At 37.2% G+C, this 15,677-nt stretch overlaps 1 protein-coding gene across 2 annotated transcripts in view; it reads left to right on the top strand.

Annotated features, from left to right (window-relative positions):
- Nucleotides 1–15,677, top strand: part of LOC104597233 (HEAT/U-box domain-containing protein) — a 69,996-nt gene that overhangs the window by 24,457 nt on the left and 29,862 nt on the right. For both annotated transcript variants that reach the window (XM_010258678.3, XM_088898379.1), the window contains 3 exons: nt 6,430–6,521; nt 14,026–14,128; nt 15,186–15,338. In XM_010258678.3, the coding sequence (XP_010256980.1) occupies nt 6,430–6,521; nt 14,026–14,128; nt 15,186–15,338 (348 nt within the window). The remainder of the gene's footprint in view (nt 1–6,429; nt 6,522–14,025; nt 14,129–15,185; nt 15,339–15,677) is intronic.

Below are 15,677 nucleotides of genomic sequence, written 5' to 3'. Positions count from 1 at the left end.
TATTTAACTGATGCCCAAAAGTTAACATCAATCAACACAATGTCATGTGCTTTAATTCCTTCCTTTTTCCTTGCAAATGGACTTCTTTCCCATTCATCTGATTGAAACATCTTCCTTAATGCATTCTTCTGTTGATGAACATTTTTTAATGTAAGAAAACAAGTTGTAAAGTGGGTTACAGTTGATTTTGTCAATTCTTTGTTTCAAGTATAATGGCACATCAAATTGAGAACCCAACAATGCTTGTATATTAATTTAGTTAAGAATCTTGTTTTCTTAACTGTTTCATCTTGGGTAGGCAAATTCCCAATGTCCATTAACATATTGTCTATGCAATGGGCTGCACATGGTTCCCAAAATAATTTTGGTTGTTTCTAAATCAACAACTCTGCAGCTGTTACATAGTTTGATGTGCCATCTGTCACCACTTGAACAATATTTTCCTCTATAATTTCTTCAACCACCAAATCAAACAACTTGAACAAGTTTTCTCCACTTACTATGATTTCTGAAGTGTCCACAGATTTCAAAAATACTGTTCCACTTGGGCTGTTCACTAGAAAATTTGTAATGAACCTTCTACAACCATCAGTCCATCCATTTGACATGTGTGTGCAGCCAGTCTTCCTCCACTCTTTATACTCTTCATTCATTTGTTCAACAATTCCTACCTCTTTTTTCAGAAAAGTATTTCTTATTTCATGATAACTTGGCAGCTTAAGTCCCTGTCCAAATGTACTTATATCATTGACCATTTTAGCAAAAAAGGGACTTTTCACAAGATTAAAAGAAAAAGCATTTGTATAAAAAAATTGAACAATGGATTGACAAACTTTATCTCTATCACCTTTCTTCTACACTTGATTCAAAGTTGTTTGTGGATGACTTTTTCCTCCTTTTTGTACATACGTATAAAGTGTGCATGATGCCTTGCGCTTTCCTTTGGGAGCCTCTGCTTCCGGGTGATCATCAAAATAGAAGTCCCTTCAAATTGACCCTGGCATTGGATTCATACATTTCCATCTCCTTCTGTTTCTTTGTCCCTTCTTTATTTTCCAATAATGCCTTGAATTTTTCATATTCTTCCTCTGGGTTTTTTTTTTTTTTTTTGCATGCTTGAATATTCTTGTTTGTGCATGCAAGGTATTGTCTCATCCTAAAGACACCTCCCCAGAATTCCCTGCCACAATTATTGTATCTCACTACAAGTCTGTATTTCAAGTTTTCTACAAGGCTACTATTTGTCTTGATATCTTTTGAGTTTTGAATAATGACTAATGAAATGAGTATTTACTTATTCTTACCCGCAATATTTTTTAAAGGAACCATAATGTTCTCTAGAGTCTATAAGTATAGAGTCTTGTCTCTATTGTTTTAAATTTTAACTTTCAACTTTCAAGTGTTCAACAAAGTAACAAACTACACACATCAAGTCATCAATTAATAATATTCATATAATTTATACAATAGTGAGACACTACAAATGAAAGTTATACAACTAAAAAAATTAATTTATCATGTGAAATGAATGAATACATATTTGTTTTAACCTACAAAGTGTTAACTCATATCTATTTTTGCATAATACAGTTGTATTTTGTGTAAAAAAGAATGAAAAATGGGAATGAACCCCTGTTTGGTGATTAGAAAAAGGGTGAGGGCAATATATCAGGGATAAAGCCCTATTTTCATGCAAGAAAATAAAATATTGGGAAAAAGCCTCTGTTTGTACATGGAAAAAGGGTGAAAAGTAAAAGGGCAGAGCCCCTGTTTTTATTCAAAACGAAAGGGTGATACTAGGTACCCATGGTTTTCATGAAAAAATGAATGAAAGACCTGGGGCGGAGCCCCTGTTTTCATGCCAAAAGTTGATTGAAGCAAGTAGGGTGGAGCCCCTGTTTTCATGGCAAAAAATGACTGAAATAAATGGGGCGGAGCCCCTGTTTTCATGCCAAAAAACCAACTGAAATAAGAGAGAAGAAACAAGAAGAGAGGAAAAGGATGAGGAAGAAGAAAGAAAGAACAGTAGAAATCAAAAGAAGAAGAGGAACAGTAAAACAACAAAAACCATTATAGATGACAGAAAAACAATAGAAATCAAAAAAATAAAATAAAGTCCCTTACCTTTCAACACAGACCAGTAGAGAAGGAAGTTTGGAGCTTCACCAAAAAACTGGAGGAGGGTTTCTTCTCTCCCAGTCTCCTGCCTAAGTCTTTTCCTTGAATGGCAAGTCTTCTTTGATTGACCAAAGTGGGTATTCTATGTTTTATACTTAACATGATGATTCTGCCCCTCTTTATAAAAGTGAATCTTTAAAAAGGAAGAGGGTTAAATGGTCATTTAATCTCAAATGAAGCTTTCAAACTATAGCATATGAATCGTGATTTATGATTTAGACTACTGATTTGATTACAAATCATACGATTAATTCAAAAAACGATTTACACATACGATTTGTATCGTTTTAGCCCTGATTTGATTTGAACAGTACAATTCAAATCGTGTATCGCACGAATTTGAAAACATTGGATGCAGCCACAGCTAACGCTAAGGCTTCCTGATTCTCTGAGCTGGAGGAAGAGAGAACTGCTGCATCTTCTGCAAAACTCCTCTTATCTGAGATCTGCCCTTGGGGCTTCTTCCCTGCCCGCTGAAAATGTCGCTTCTCCTTCCTTCGAACCCCCTTCTAACTGACTGGTGCAAGGAGATTGCTCACATTCTAAGTTAACCTTGGATGACCTTCTTGAAGTGTCTCTTTCTCAGAGCGGAGCTCCTTTTCCTTCTCTCTCTCTCGTGCCTCCATTCTTCGCTCCAAAGATCAGTGAAGCTCGAGCCTTCTCCAAACTCAGATCCCTCGTAATCTGAAGAAGATGACGGCGAAAGTTCTAATTGGGCTTTGCCTTTCCCTTTGCCCTCCCCCCTCCCCACACCTAGGCCTGAACCTGGCCCTTGGCTTTTATCTGGGCTTTTGAAGCGCATTGGTCAGGGTTCCATTGGGGTAATACATGATTCGTCCCTTTACTTTGGTTGCAGATAAAGCCCATGGGGCCCATAGACGGTTCAGCTGCTTTGGAATTAAGGCAGGCCGCTACTGCATTAGCTAACTTGTTGATGAGGTTTATGTCAACCACGTTGGAAAGCATGGTGTTTGAAATTTGAAAAGAAGCTGACTTTTGTCCTTCATTCACAGACAAAAATCCACGGCAGCCATTAAATCCCCTTTGATTTCTATGGCTGAGATTTCGTTTTCTTCCTTTCCTTCGTTCTACCACCGTCCAACCCCCCTCCTCAAACTCCGGCGACTGATGTAGACCCCTGCAGATTCCTTTTTGCTAACCTCTTTTTCTGGGTTTACCATCACTGACCTCACTTCCTCTACAGTCAGCAAGCGTTGTCATTTTCTCTGTTCTAATTTCTATAACTCATTGCTGATCCTATTACAACCAAGTGAAGCAAATGCAACCCTACCCACCAAAATAACTAACTAAATAAATAAATTCGTAAGGCTAACACCGAATCAGTAAAGTGTTCAAATATGATCTGGCCTTATCCTGTTAGAGCTAAATAAAGCAAAGGTAAACCACCTCTTCAATAAATCATTATCGTTTCTCCAACCCAACTAAGCCTTATCCCAATTATATAGGGTTGGCCATGCAAATCCTGTTCCACCATTCCACTCTGTTTTGTGCCATGACTGTTGTTAAATTGTAATCATTTCTCACTAGTCACTAATTCAAGCCATGCTCTTTGTGGTCTTCCCCTAGACTGAACCTGGTGATTGAAGGGGACTCCAAAGTGGTGGTAGGTTGGCTAAGAGATCCGGAGTCAGTGGTTTGGTGTTATAGAAATGAAATGAAGTTCCAGTGGTTAACACAGCAGATGAATCTTAAGTATAGAATGGGTGGGGAGGGAGGCTAATGCATTGGCTGATTCATTAGCTAAGCAAGGGGTAATTAGGGATCAGTTGTATTGGGTGCAATTGTAATTACTGTGCTATCTCTGATTTAATAGTGAGGCTGCAACTTGTGCCTCCCTTTGGGATGCTTGTAACAGTGCCTATCTTTATTGATTTCAATGATTTTTTTGATAAAAGTAAAATATAATGTTGTATTAACTGAGAAAAAATACACAAGTATGGTCCTCTATATTTTGTACAAAAAACACCTTTAAGGACCCCCAAAAAAATTTACATTCAAGAAAGTGGACGAAAGGTCATCAGAACTGAAACATGTAAGGGTAGACAGCCATGCTCTCAACAGGCCAACTGCAGAATTGATAACCACCTCATCTGGACTCAATTTCTGCTAAAAAATTCTACTATTGCTTTCAGACCAGATTGTGCACAAACACTGCTAGAGGAACCACCTCCCAACAAGCTTTCCCTCTCTTGGACATTCCTTGAATCCTCCACCCTGCTAACAGGTCCTTCACAGAGTTCGGGAAGAACCCTATAACTGGATCAGAATTTCTGAAATGATTCCAGACTTTAGAAGAGAAGCTACATAATAGGTACAGATGATTCACAGTTTCCCTATGGGCATTGCAGAGGGAGCAATCCACGTTTGCTAGATTAGCTCCTTTCTTGACCAGCAGATCCTTAATTAATCATTTCTCCCAGACCACTACCCAAGCAAAAAATTTCACTTTTGGGGGAGCTGCATTTCCCCAAATTGCTCTATAAGGAAATGAACTATCCTGCTCACTCACTAAACCAGTATAAAAATGAGCTGACTGAGAACACCCCTGACTTGGACCATCTCTACTGCCTTAAATCTTGATGATTCACATTGACTTGCTGGTTGTTAAATAGAGACATCAATGCTGCCACAGTTTGCACCTCTCAGTCAAAAAAATTTCTTCTAAAAGCAAGGTTCCAAGTACCCGAAGATCCATCAGCTTGAAAGCACTCAGCCTCTGTTACCTCTTTGTTGCCAGCCAAAATAGACAGATCAGGGAACTTATCCTTCAAAGCCAACTCATCACACCAGGGTTCCAACCAGAACCTTATTCTAGATCCATTACCCAAGAGGAGCTTTATCCCTCTTGAGAATGCAGGGAAAGCTTTACAGATTCCCCTCCACACTCCACAGCTGAAGGACATAGTGGAATACGTTGCATCCCAACCATTATCATTTAAGCTGTATTTCTCCTCTATCAACTCCCTTAACAACTCATTAGGATTTGAGCCATATCTCCAGAACCATCTACACAAAAGAGCACATTGAAACTTTTGACTTTTCTTATTCCAAGCCCAACATTAGCAATCAGCCTGCAGATAAGGTCCCGGCTCACAAGTGATATTTCTCTTTGTCTTTCTTGCCTTTCCACAAAAAATCCCTCATAGCCTTCTCAAGCTTATCTGCCACCTCCCTTGGAATTGGGAAGATGGATAGATAATAAGCTGGAAGGTTTGACAGGACACTCCAAATTAGAATTAATTTACCTCCCTTGGAAAGATAGTGGGCCTTCCAAATACACAACTTTTGACATTGGGTTCTGAAGATCATGATATCTTGTTAGATTGGGCCTGTCTATTGAAACCAAATAAGCAACTTTTGACCCCCAAGACTTAATCTGCAAGAGAAAAAAAGAAATGATTACAATTTCAACTTCTCTAAATGAAGAATAGTTTGATTAAGAAAGTTATTGAATTCCAAGATAACTGTAATAAGGCTCTTTAAATTAACCAATAAAAAATGACTCTTTATTTTGGGACTAGTATGACAACTGGAAAGTTGAAAAATAGCAACTAGAAAATAGAAAATAACTCATAAAGGCTAAATTGGCTCATAACAAAAAACAAAAAAAGTAGTTGAAAAAAAAATCATTCATCAAAAAACAAAAAACAAAAAATTGCAAAGCTGCCACTAAAGAAAAATAAATTGAGTGAAGCTTTCTTCTTTCTCAAGAGGGTATCTTTCAGTTGAAAAAAAAATCACATGATGGATATATGGAGGCTTAGGCCCTGTTTGGTGCGTCTTTACATGCAAGCTGTCGGCTTTTTAGAAGCCTGACAGCCCACGTTTTGGTATTTTCCTGTTTGGTTGGGTAAAAGATCTATTCGCGAAAGCCCCGAGAAGACATGGGAAGCCCGTTCCACACTATTTTTGGGAAGCTCCAAATGGAGCTGTTCGCCTTTTTTTTTTCAACTCATCTTTGCGCGGAAAGATGCGCCTTAACCAAACAGTCTTCAAGCTGCTAAGATCTTGATGCAAAAGCTCACATCATCTTTTGACTGTCAGAGCTTCCAGAAGATCTTTCAAAAAAGACTTGCCAAACGGCCTTAGCTTTTTTATAGAATCTTTGCCTATACTGATCTCTTTTTTTATGTATTCTAATTATTGGTGTCTCTGGCAATCAGTTCCACGCCCATTCATTTTTATTTATTTATTTATTTTTTTTTGACAATCACTCCAATTGTCATGTAGGCATTTGAATACAAGAGGCTGTTGCAGGATTACAATAGAGAGGTTCGGCGAGCTACTAATGACACCATGACTAATTTTGTCATCACCGTCGGGTTTGAACTTATCCTATGCATATCAGACTCATTAATCTTAATTATCATTAGAAAGATCAGAATAGCATTTCCAGAATTTTGGAATCCTTAAAGTTGATATGAAATGATTTTTCTCTTGCCATGATATCATCAGCTGTCATGCCTGTAAGTATAGATAAAATTTGTATACCTTTGACATACTGTCACTCCTGAGGAGTTTCCAATTAATTTTCTTTGGGGGATTGGCAACAGTAACAGAATTCTATATACATAAACACACACACACTTATATATATATATATATATATATATATATATATATATGATAAATACATCATTACAGGATGTATCAACAAAAAGAAGGGAAGGTCACCCCCAAATTGTGTGTATGGAATAGCTGCCTCATCGTCCAGAAGACAAAAAGTAGTTTTGGAGTCGTCACCCCCAAATTGTGGTTGGAAGAAACTGAACTTTATTGGGAGTTGTGTGGGCAATCTGGGCCCCTCAGGTGTTGGAGGGTCATTAGGGATGAGGAAGGTAACATAATAGCCTTATACTCGGGCCCAACTGAGCAAGGTGATGTGGTTAGATCTGAATTATTGGCCGCAGTTCATGGGGTTGAGAAGGCCAAAGAATTGGGTATTAATAGACTGATTATTGAGGGTGATTCGAGAACAGTTGTGGAATGGATGAAAAAGGGGGAGGGGGTCGCATGGCACTTAAGGAATGAAGTTGAAAGGAGCATTCATAATAACCCCCTTTGCAACATTTTCCAGAAAGGGGAAAGGCCTCAGAGCCAAATGAAACCTGCCAACAACTCAGTTCCGGTGTTTCTTGTTCTCTTCCTGTCTTACCAGGTATGGATGTTTATTCATTTTTGCGTACTGACTTGTGTGCTGTGCCTGAAACAGATACACCAGCTTCCCACATAGGAGGAGTTGACGAAAGAGAAAGGGTGATAGTGGAAGGAAAAGAGAGGGTGTTGGAAGGAAGTAGTAAGGGGACAAGTGAGGAGGCAGATAGAATCCGGAAACCGATCTGTACTGGTTTGGAGGAACTTAAACAGAAGGAAGGGTTTGTGGAAAGCTATTGTGACCAAAATGAGAGCGAGTGTTGCAAAAAATTATTTCATATAAATAGGGTAGGAAAAACAGTAGAACTGGCACCACAGACTAAGAGAGGATATCAAATGGCTGGAAAGGTTGGAGATAAGGAAGAGGATAAAACTTGTATTAGGAAGGGTGAGGAAAAAAGAAGAAAAAAAGATCTGAAGTAGAAAGGCTAATCTCGGACATTGAAGGAGATTTAGAATTCAATGGTAGAGGGAATAGGAAGAAGGGCCTAAAAGAAGGAGACTGAGGCTTCTTGTTGGGTGTTATGCTACTACATTTTTCCCATGAAATTTAATAGCTGGAATGTAAGAGGCCTAGGGAGTGCAAGAAAGAGGAGGATGATCAAAGATCTACTTAGGAAGGAAATACCGGATATTGTGCTATTACAAGAATTCAAATTAATGGAACTAGATGGAAGTTGGGTTAGAAGTATCTGGAGGTCTAGAGGTGTAGGTTGGACTTCAACACCCTCATGGGGAGCTTCGGGGGAGGGGGGGGATTGTCACAATGATTTAGTGGAAGCAATGGAAGAATTAATAGGTAGATTATCAATATCCATTAAGTTCAGGAATGTAGAAGATGGGTGTGTGTGGGTTTTAACCAATGTCTATGGCCCTAACTCCTATTGAGAGAGAATTGAAATGTGGGAGGTGTTATATGCAATCAAAGGGTTATAGGATGGCCCTGGTGCCTAGGTGGGGATTTTAATGTAATTGGATTCTTTGAAGAAACTAGTAATCCCCAACAGGCAATTACAATTAGTGGTTTCATTGAAGATTGTGAGTTGAAGGAAATCACACTTCTACAAACCATATTTACTTGGTCCAACCTTTAGGAAACCCCTTTCGTTTGAAATTGGACAGGTTTTTCTTTAACTTAGATTGGGAGAGCAGTTGGGAAAACTTGGTTGCCAGAGCTTTGCCTACGGTTACTTCTGATCATTGTCCTATGATCCTATCAAGATAGGGCATGAAGTCCTTTGCTATTGGACCTAAACCTCTTAGATTTGAAAATATGTGGCTAATCCAGCTGATTTTGTGAACAAAGTGAAGGAATGGTGGGTGAGGAGATGAGGGGGTAAGATGGAAGGGGGTTAGGTTTTATAAGAAATTTAAGAGGTTAAGATCCAAAATAAAAGAGTGGAATAGGGATCATTTTGGAAGACTCGAGGAACAAAAATTGAGTTTGATCACTTGGATAGAAGACTTGGATTTGAAAGAAACTCAAAATGTTTTGACTGAGGATGATGGAGGGCTGAGGAGATAATTGAAAAAAAGATTTGAAAGAGGTACCATTGAGGGGAGAAATTAGTTGGAGACTAAAATCTAGGCACAAGTGGATTAAGGAAGGTGATGGGACTACCCGATTCTTTCATGACTTGGCCAATTGGAGGAGGAGAAAGAATTTTGTGACCAAGTTAGAGATAGATGAGGAGGTGATTACCAATTAGGATGATATAGTCAGGAAGTTTGTGGACCATTTTAAACTTCCTGACTTGGTCTATCAAGGCAAGCTAATTTGGCAACACCTTGGAAGGCTGTTCACAACACCCTTCCTCAATATCTCAGGTTTGTTAGGTATGAAGTTTGTTTTGATAATGCTGTCTAATTTTGGGAGGACATTTGGGTAGAAATACCCCTTTAAAGGACCTTTTCCCTTTGTTGTTTTCTCTCTCTTTGTATAAAAAAGAGGTGGTCTCAAAATTTGTCTCACCTTTGGGAACACCCTTGACTACTAATTGGGATTTCGGGTTTTGTAGGGGATTAAGGGACAATGAAATTGACTCCCACTCTGACTTGCTTTGTTTCCTTAATCGGGTTTGCTTGGATCCTTCCAAGCCCGACAAAAGGGTGTGGGCTTTTAGGCCTAAAGGAACTTTTACTTGTGCTTCTTACTTCAAGTCCATCTCTCAGTCCTTTGTTCAACAGCTTTTTTCTTCAAAGGAAATTTGGTGCAGGTCAGTTCCCCAAAAGATTATGGATTTTTGTTGGGAAGTGTACTATGGGAAAGTAAACACTCTAGATAACTTACAAAAGAGAAGACACTTCCTTCGTATTTCTCCCAACTGGTGTACCCTTTGTAGAGATCATGGGGAGGATTGTTACCATCTACTAATATCTTGTCAATTTTCTACAGACTTGTGGGCTTGGCTACTCTTGTTGTTTGGGTGTAGCTGGAGCTTGCCAGCAGAAGTACACATGATCTTTGACCATTCTACTTTCTTTTAGCCTACAAAAAGAGGGAGAATTATGTGAAGATATGCTCAAGCCGCTTTGATTTGGACTTTATGGGAAGAAAGGAATGCTAGAATCTTTCAAGAGAAGGAAAGGAGCAGCCAGGAATTGAAGGGCTATGTGTTGAATATGACAATACTTTGAAGACTTTGGAAAATTTTCATCATTTCTCATTTAATGACTTTTGGATAAACTGGTCAGCAGTAGCAAGGTGCTTTTCCATTAAGAATAAGGTAGTTACAAGTTGGTTTCCTCCATCCGAAGGCTCACTAAAGATGAATTATGATGGAAGCAGTTTGGGCAATCTGGGGTTATCTAGAATGGGGGTGTTCTGAGGAATGAGTTTGGAGAGGTTGTTCTGCTCTACTTGGGCCCTTTAGGATTCAGAGATTCTGTTAGGACAGAACTATTAGCTGCTGTACAAGGGGTGAAATCTGCAAACCAATTGGGGGTAGAGCATTTAATTATTGAAGGGGATTCCAAGATGGTGTGGGCTGGTTGAAAAACCCCAAGGATATTATATGGTGCTACAAGAATGAGATTAAGAAGTTTAATTGGCTGACAAGGAATATGTTAGTTTCTATACAGTGGGTGGGGAGATCAGCAAATGCTTTGGCTGATGTGTTAGCCAAGCAAGGGGTAAATAGGGAAGGACTGTTTTGGGCTCAGCTGTGATTTCTGTAATTTATCCCTAGTTTCCTTGTAAACTATTGGGAGAGGCTGCAGCTTGTGCCTCTCCAAGGGATGCTGTATGAAATTACAAATCTAAATCAGTTTCTGAATTAATAAATTTCATTATTACTCTAAAAAATTGGCTGTCAAAAGACATGATGATCCAAGTTAAATGGGTTAGTAGAACTGTGAATAGTCTGGTAGATGGTTTACTAAGCAAGGGGTACTAAAACAATCCTTGTATTGGGCTCAATTGTAATATTTGGGTTGGGTCAGCTCTACTTAAGCTATTTTTTTTTTCTTTTTCTTTCACAACCTCTTGTTGTAATTCTATGCTCTAATTTTTAGTGAAATTATTTCTATGTTGCTGATCAAAAGAAAAAAAAAAGAAAAGAAATTACAGAAAATAGAGGGGCTCAGCCTCTATTTTTGTCCTAGGAAAAGAAGAAAAGAAATGAAATACTGAAAGAAGATGATGAAGAAAATAATCAATATGTGTTGATTGGATAAAATTTTGAGTTCTTCCATGCTCATCAGTTCACGTTTTGAAGTTTTCGAGGGTTCACAGCAGTATATATGTTGATTGAAACCCTAACGAATGAGAAAAATGATAAAAAGGAACTAGTGTTTTAACTTAAACTGAATAATTTAGTTTAATAGTGTCTTCTTTGTTATTATAATCTCAAAAAGTTAAGAATATAAAAGTATCCAAGAGCACCATTTAAAAATGTCGTGGCGGTTAAGCAAGGCAACCCTCTATGAGCGTCTTATCACTGTGACAACTATGGACGAATCATCAGCCACTTGCCTTCTTTCTCTGTTGGCAGTGTGGTACAACAGCTCTTTCTATTATAGACTACAGAGCAGGTTTTTTTTCCAGTACTTTTCCCCCCTCCTAAATTACTTAGTTTTCCATTCACCAAACTGCTCTCCACTGATATCAGAAACTCCATGCTGAATATTTTCTCTTTCTTCAGCTTCGCCTCCAAAAAATTCAATGTTCTTTTTTTATGAATAAAAAACTCCATATTCTTGTCTATCTGTTCCTGAATTTGCCCACACTAAAATGTATTTTCACCTTCATTTCCACTCATACTCTCCAAAATCTTTTCTTTTCCCTCACATGACTTGCCTAATACCTTGCATCTACCATTGAAATCCTCAAAATTGCATTGGTCATTGTTACCACTTTTGTACCAACATCTCTGACCTCTGCCTCTTCTTCAAATGCTAATGTTTTGACCTTATTTTCTGGTCCCATTATTATGGTAGTTCCACACAGAGTTCTCTGTATTGTAAGGGCTGAAATTGGGGAAATCCCTACAACATGATGATCTAGAAATGGAAGGGGATTGTAGAATAGTTGTGGGCTGGTTTAAGAAAAAAATATGGATTCTTGGATGTATTGACATGTTACTAGAGTGGTAAAAAGTTGGCTCTGGAACCAGAGGTAACTTTCACTAGACTCTGAGATCAGCCAATTGTTTGGCTGTTGGGCTGGCCAGACATGGTGCAGCCAGGAGATAGCTTTTTTGGGTGGTTACTTCCCAAGATGGAGGTTTGTAAGTAACAACTGTAAAATGATGAGGGGGTTAGAAGATTCTAGTCCACATAGAGGGAATTGACAATAATTCATGTACATCTAAGGTTCAAAGTATCAGAAACGCAAAGTGTATAAGAAAGGCAATTTTAAGAGACGTATTGGGATATGCTTTGGATATGCATAGATACAGACGAAAAACCAAGATACACATGGATACACTAGGAAACTCAAATAAATCTTAAAAAGTATATTAATAACAATAAGTACAATATATATATGACATTAAATAAGTAATTAAATATAAAAAACCTTACTCTAATGGTTTATATAAGGTGTGAGATATCGAGGCACAATCGGTAACTATTGAAAAATGATGGAAAAAGTAAAATGTGTACATATATATACCTTGATTTTCAGAAATCAATATAATTTGTCTTAATAATTGTTAATATATAAATTTTAATAATCAATTTTAGCATTTATTGAGAAACATCTAGGGGTGGTCATCTCAGCCCAGCCCAACTTGGAAATTCCAAGTTTGGGCCTGGATTTTGTGTTCAGTAACAAACAAACAAAGAAGATAACAAAAGGCAAGAAGAAAATACTCTGCCATTTCTATTGTAGAAAACAGAAATAAAACTCTTTTATTACTGCCCATCAATAGGAATAACAGCATAAAATGCTTAGAAGAACTGTCAGCCTCTATTTTTAGACTAATAAGAAACAAAGCAGCAACTTCCTAATTAGATTCAAGCTCTAATGAAAAATAGAAACTTCCTATTCAAACTATCAAATCTTTATAACTCTCAAGTCTCAACTAATTCTACTAAAATTATCACACCAAAATTACTAAAAATAGTAGGTTTCTTTTTTACCATAAATGATAATTACTATAAATAGTATTTTTCTGTTTTACTAATGGTCAATTTCTAGAAGTTTGAAACTTAATCTATGCCTAAGGCAGAAGCAAACTAGAAAATAAATTTGAAAAACTCAACCACTAAAATCCAAATCGCCTAAAAATTCTGAAATTGCTACTAGTTCAAGAAAATTAAAAGTTTTGATTTCTTCTTCTTCTTCTTCTTCTTTTGGTAAACCTGTCTTTCATTAACACACAAGAAAACAACAGAACACAACAAGCAACAAGAAAACAAATTACCAACTACACAGCAGGGTTTCTAACTAGAGCACTGAAGCTGTGAGGAAAGAAATCCTTGAACATAGCCAACTTGTGAGCAGCAAAGTTAACATCTTGAGGCACCCAAGCAAACTTCACTGGACTACCTTCACAAAGAAGCAAAATATCCCTGTTGATGAAGAGAATATCTTGGTGACAGTCCACCGACCTGGAGCTTAAACAGTTGACAATATGCAAGTTGTCTAACTCAAAGATAACTTGATCACACTTGGTAGAGACCACCACCTTGATTGCTTCAAAAAGAGCAAGAGCTTCAGCCAAAACTGGGGAAGAGGCAGCAACCTGGCCACCACCACCCCACTAAACTACACCATTGCTGTCACAAGCTAGGGAACCAAAAGAAGCTTTATTGGACAAGGTTAAACCACCACTTCTTCTGTAGTTTCTTTTTTTGCTTCCATGTTTGCACCAGTTTACTGGGGTTCAGCTCTTCAAACTACACCCCACTAAACTACACCATTGCACCACTTCTTCTGGGGTGTTTGGGGAGGTTGTCTTGTGGCAACCCTGGTTTCTTTATTTATTTCCTTTTTTCCTGATATTGTAGTTTTTTCTTATTTTTTATTAAGTTCACTTTATCTGGTATATATATCATCATCATCATCATCCAAATTGTATCCCTACTATATTTAGTATGGTTAAATCACTCCTTTGTGAACCTAAGATTCCTTGTTTGTGATCTGGCATAGCTTGCTATTCTTTTTTTACTTTGTAATTGTAGAAGTCTTCAATGAGCATGCTTGTGACAATAAAACATGGCTTCCAGGAGAGGATTAGCTCCGCATCTGAAGTCCTTGATGGGGCCTTGGTGGTTTTCTCAGTTTGACCCAGTTCCTGAGGTTTATCAGTCTGCAAGACGATCATTACAGGTATGGTACAATATCATCTGTACTGTTGGCACGATTTCAAAATCATCATAATTTGTCATATTTGAGCCAAAATGCCACTTCCAAAGTATGATATTGTGCTTAATAGGCATAGTCGTATATGCCAGTAGGAGATTAGTGGTTTCCTTTTTATTTTTCCATGTTTATTAATGTTATCTTCTATTCTAGTTCCTTCTTTTTTTTATCAAGAACTGATAGTCATTTATTCAAGAAAAAGGAGTATGCAAGTTGTGATTAGAGTGTATCTTTTTTTCTTTATTTTACAGCTTAGCCCAGCCCTTTGCTGCTTTCCCCATCTCACACATAAATCTTCAAATTTACAATACCTCCTTTTGTAAAGGATACCCTTAAATTAATTTACAATACCTTCAATTTTGTACTTTTTCGATCAGATTAACTGATAAATTGGATCAGACTTGGATGTTGCTGGATTCTATCTAAATCCTACCCGATATAGTCCTGCATAAAGGTCTCTATTTGTCATCACATTACAAGTACTGGTTGTACCATTTAATCTTTCTAATGAACACATTTACTTTTTGTTGCTGATAAAAAATTAAATAAATAAATAAAAAGATATAGTCCTGCTTAAGGGGCTATGCTCTTCTTGGTATTCTAGGTACACTAATTCTTATCTGTTTTTATTTGGTGATTTGTAATTGCATTATAATGTGCATTTTCAATAAACACCATGCTCTTTGATGAACCATTGATTTAAACTTAATTTCCCTTTTCAAGCACAAGGAAGTGAATGAGATTTTCTACCGTTTAGTATTACTGTTTTATAATTCAACTTATTACATGTTTGAAGTGATCAATTGTTTCAAAAAGATTAATATGCCATAACCATACCTAATTTTATTTTCCTTTGGAGCCCCGCACTGTTGCCTTCCCTGTGTTTTTTCTTGGTGTTTCTTTTTTTTTTTATGATGCATGTTTGCTTGTTTTGTACTTTGTCCCAATCATTTATTAACTAAAATTTAAGTGGAAATTGTGTTCATTTATGTGGTTATTTCTGACCATTAAACTATTAATGCAGGCAGCCTTTCCAGCACAAGAGAAGAGATTAGATGCATTGAGTCTGTGTGCAAATGAAATACTTCTATACATAGAAGAAAATCTAAAGCTCACACCACAAGCTATATCCGATAAAGTGGCTCCATTGGATGAACTGGAAGATATACACCAGCGTGTACACATTTTATTTTCAAAATTTCCATTTTGTATTCATTTATTGGCTCAGATCATTGTTAGCTGTTCGCTTTAGAAGTCCAGCATCATTTATCTTTCATAATTCCAATTATGCCAATGAACTTTGTGTGCGTGTGTCAGAAACAATTTTTTCACTTTCCACTCTTCTCATTTTAGGATGTGCTGTTGCCACTGAGTTATTCTTTTCAGAATAATATGAATAGATTAGTAATTTTTCAGTTACTGATCTTGTTACAATGAAGATTGGATATTTCTTTTCAGTTATTCAAAAGTTTTTTTAATCCAATATATATAATAAATTTATATAAATATAATTTAT

The sequence above is a fragment of the Nelumbo nucifera genome, chromosome 2 (genome assembly GCF_055504915.1).
Source record: "Nelumbo nucifera cultivar China Antique chromosome 2, China Antique-T2T, whole genome shotgun sequence".
Classification (NCBI taxonomy): domain Eukaryota; kingdom Viridiplantae; phylum Streptophyta; class Magnoliopsida; order Proteales; family Nelumbonaceae; genus Nelumbo; species Nelumbo nucifera.
The sequence above is the reverse complement of the archived record's forward strand: the minus strand, read 5'-3'. Positions and strand labels throughout refer to the sequence as shown.